The sequence below is a fragment of the Quercus suber genome, unplaced genomic scaffold (assembly GCF_002906115.3).
Source record: "Quercus suber isolate HL8 unplaced genomic scaffold, Cork oak 2.0 scaffold_191, whole genome shotgun sequence".
Taxonomy (NCBI): Eukaryota; Viridiplantae; Streptophyta; class Magnoliopsida; order Fagales; family Fagaceae; genus Quercus; species Quercus suber.
This window is the reverse complement of record NW_027069649.1, coordinates 199,232-199,831: the sequence shown is the minus strand read 5'-3', so window position 1 is coordinate 199,831 and position 600 is coordinate 199,232. Positions and strand designations below refer to the sequence as shown.

The window sequence follows — 600 nt, the reverse complement described above, 5'->3', positions numbered from 1 at the left end:
TCACCCATATACAGCAATGGTTTTGATGATTCGAGGACCACCCGAATAAACCCATTCAAGCAAGCCAGTGATGACAACCTTCTTGAAGCCTCGTCCATCCATATCATAGAAAAGCAGCCACGCAAGTCTCTTAGTCTTATACAAAGATAGCGGCTTTAGCAATATCTCGCCCGTGGAAATAGTCCCAATAGGAACAGGTTGACCACAATTGATCCAACTAACTGGGTAGAGTATTCTCTTCTTAACCCACACATGATTGTGGTAATCCTCTAGTATCCATATGTGCATTATGTAATCTCCTTTATAAACTGTGTCACCAATCAAAGCCAAGTGCCCACCAACCTCAATTAACTGTTCATATTTGAAACGTATCGGTGCATAGGTTTCTTCTTTGTAGTCATGGGGAAGTGGTATTAGTCTAAAGTTTTCATCTTTGAGATCAAAAGCGACAATGGAATCCCCATAACATGTTAACCAATGTATTGCACCATTAATACAGAGACTTTCCCCACCATTACCAAACTTGGTACAATCAAAAGGCAGAACAATGTTTATCTTTCTCCAAGACCCCTTGCCAAGTGTCAAAACCATGCACTCCAT

At 40.8% G+C, this 600-nt stretch overlaps 1 protein-coding gene across 1 annotated transcript; it reads right to left on the bottom strand.

Annotated features, from left to right (window-relative positions):
* On the bottom strand, positions 1-600 carry LOC112005012 (F-box/LRR-repeat protein At2g40920). Its single transcript, XM_024037258.1, has one exon. It carries the CDS (start codon positions 598-600, stop codon positions 1-3), a length of 600 nt encoding a protein of 199 aa, XP_023893026.1.

Excerpts from the sequence above, each read along its gene's own strand:
- LOC112005012 (XM_024037258.1), bottom strand. The coding sequence starts at position 600 with ATGGAGTGCATGGTTTTGACACTTGGCAAGGGGTCTTGGAGAAAGATA.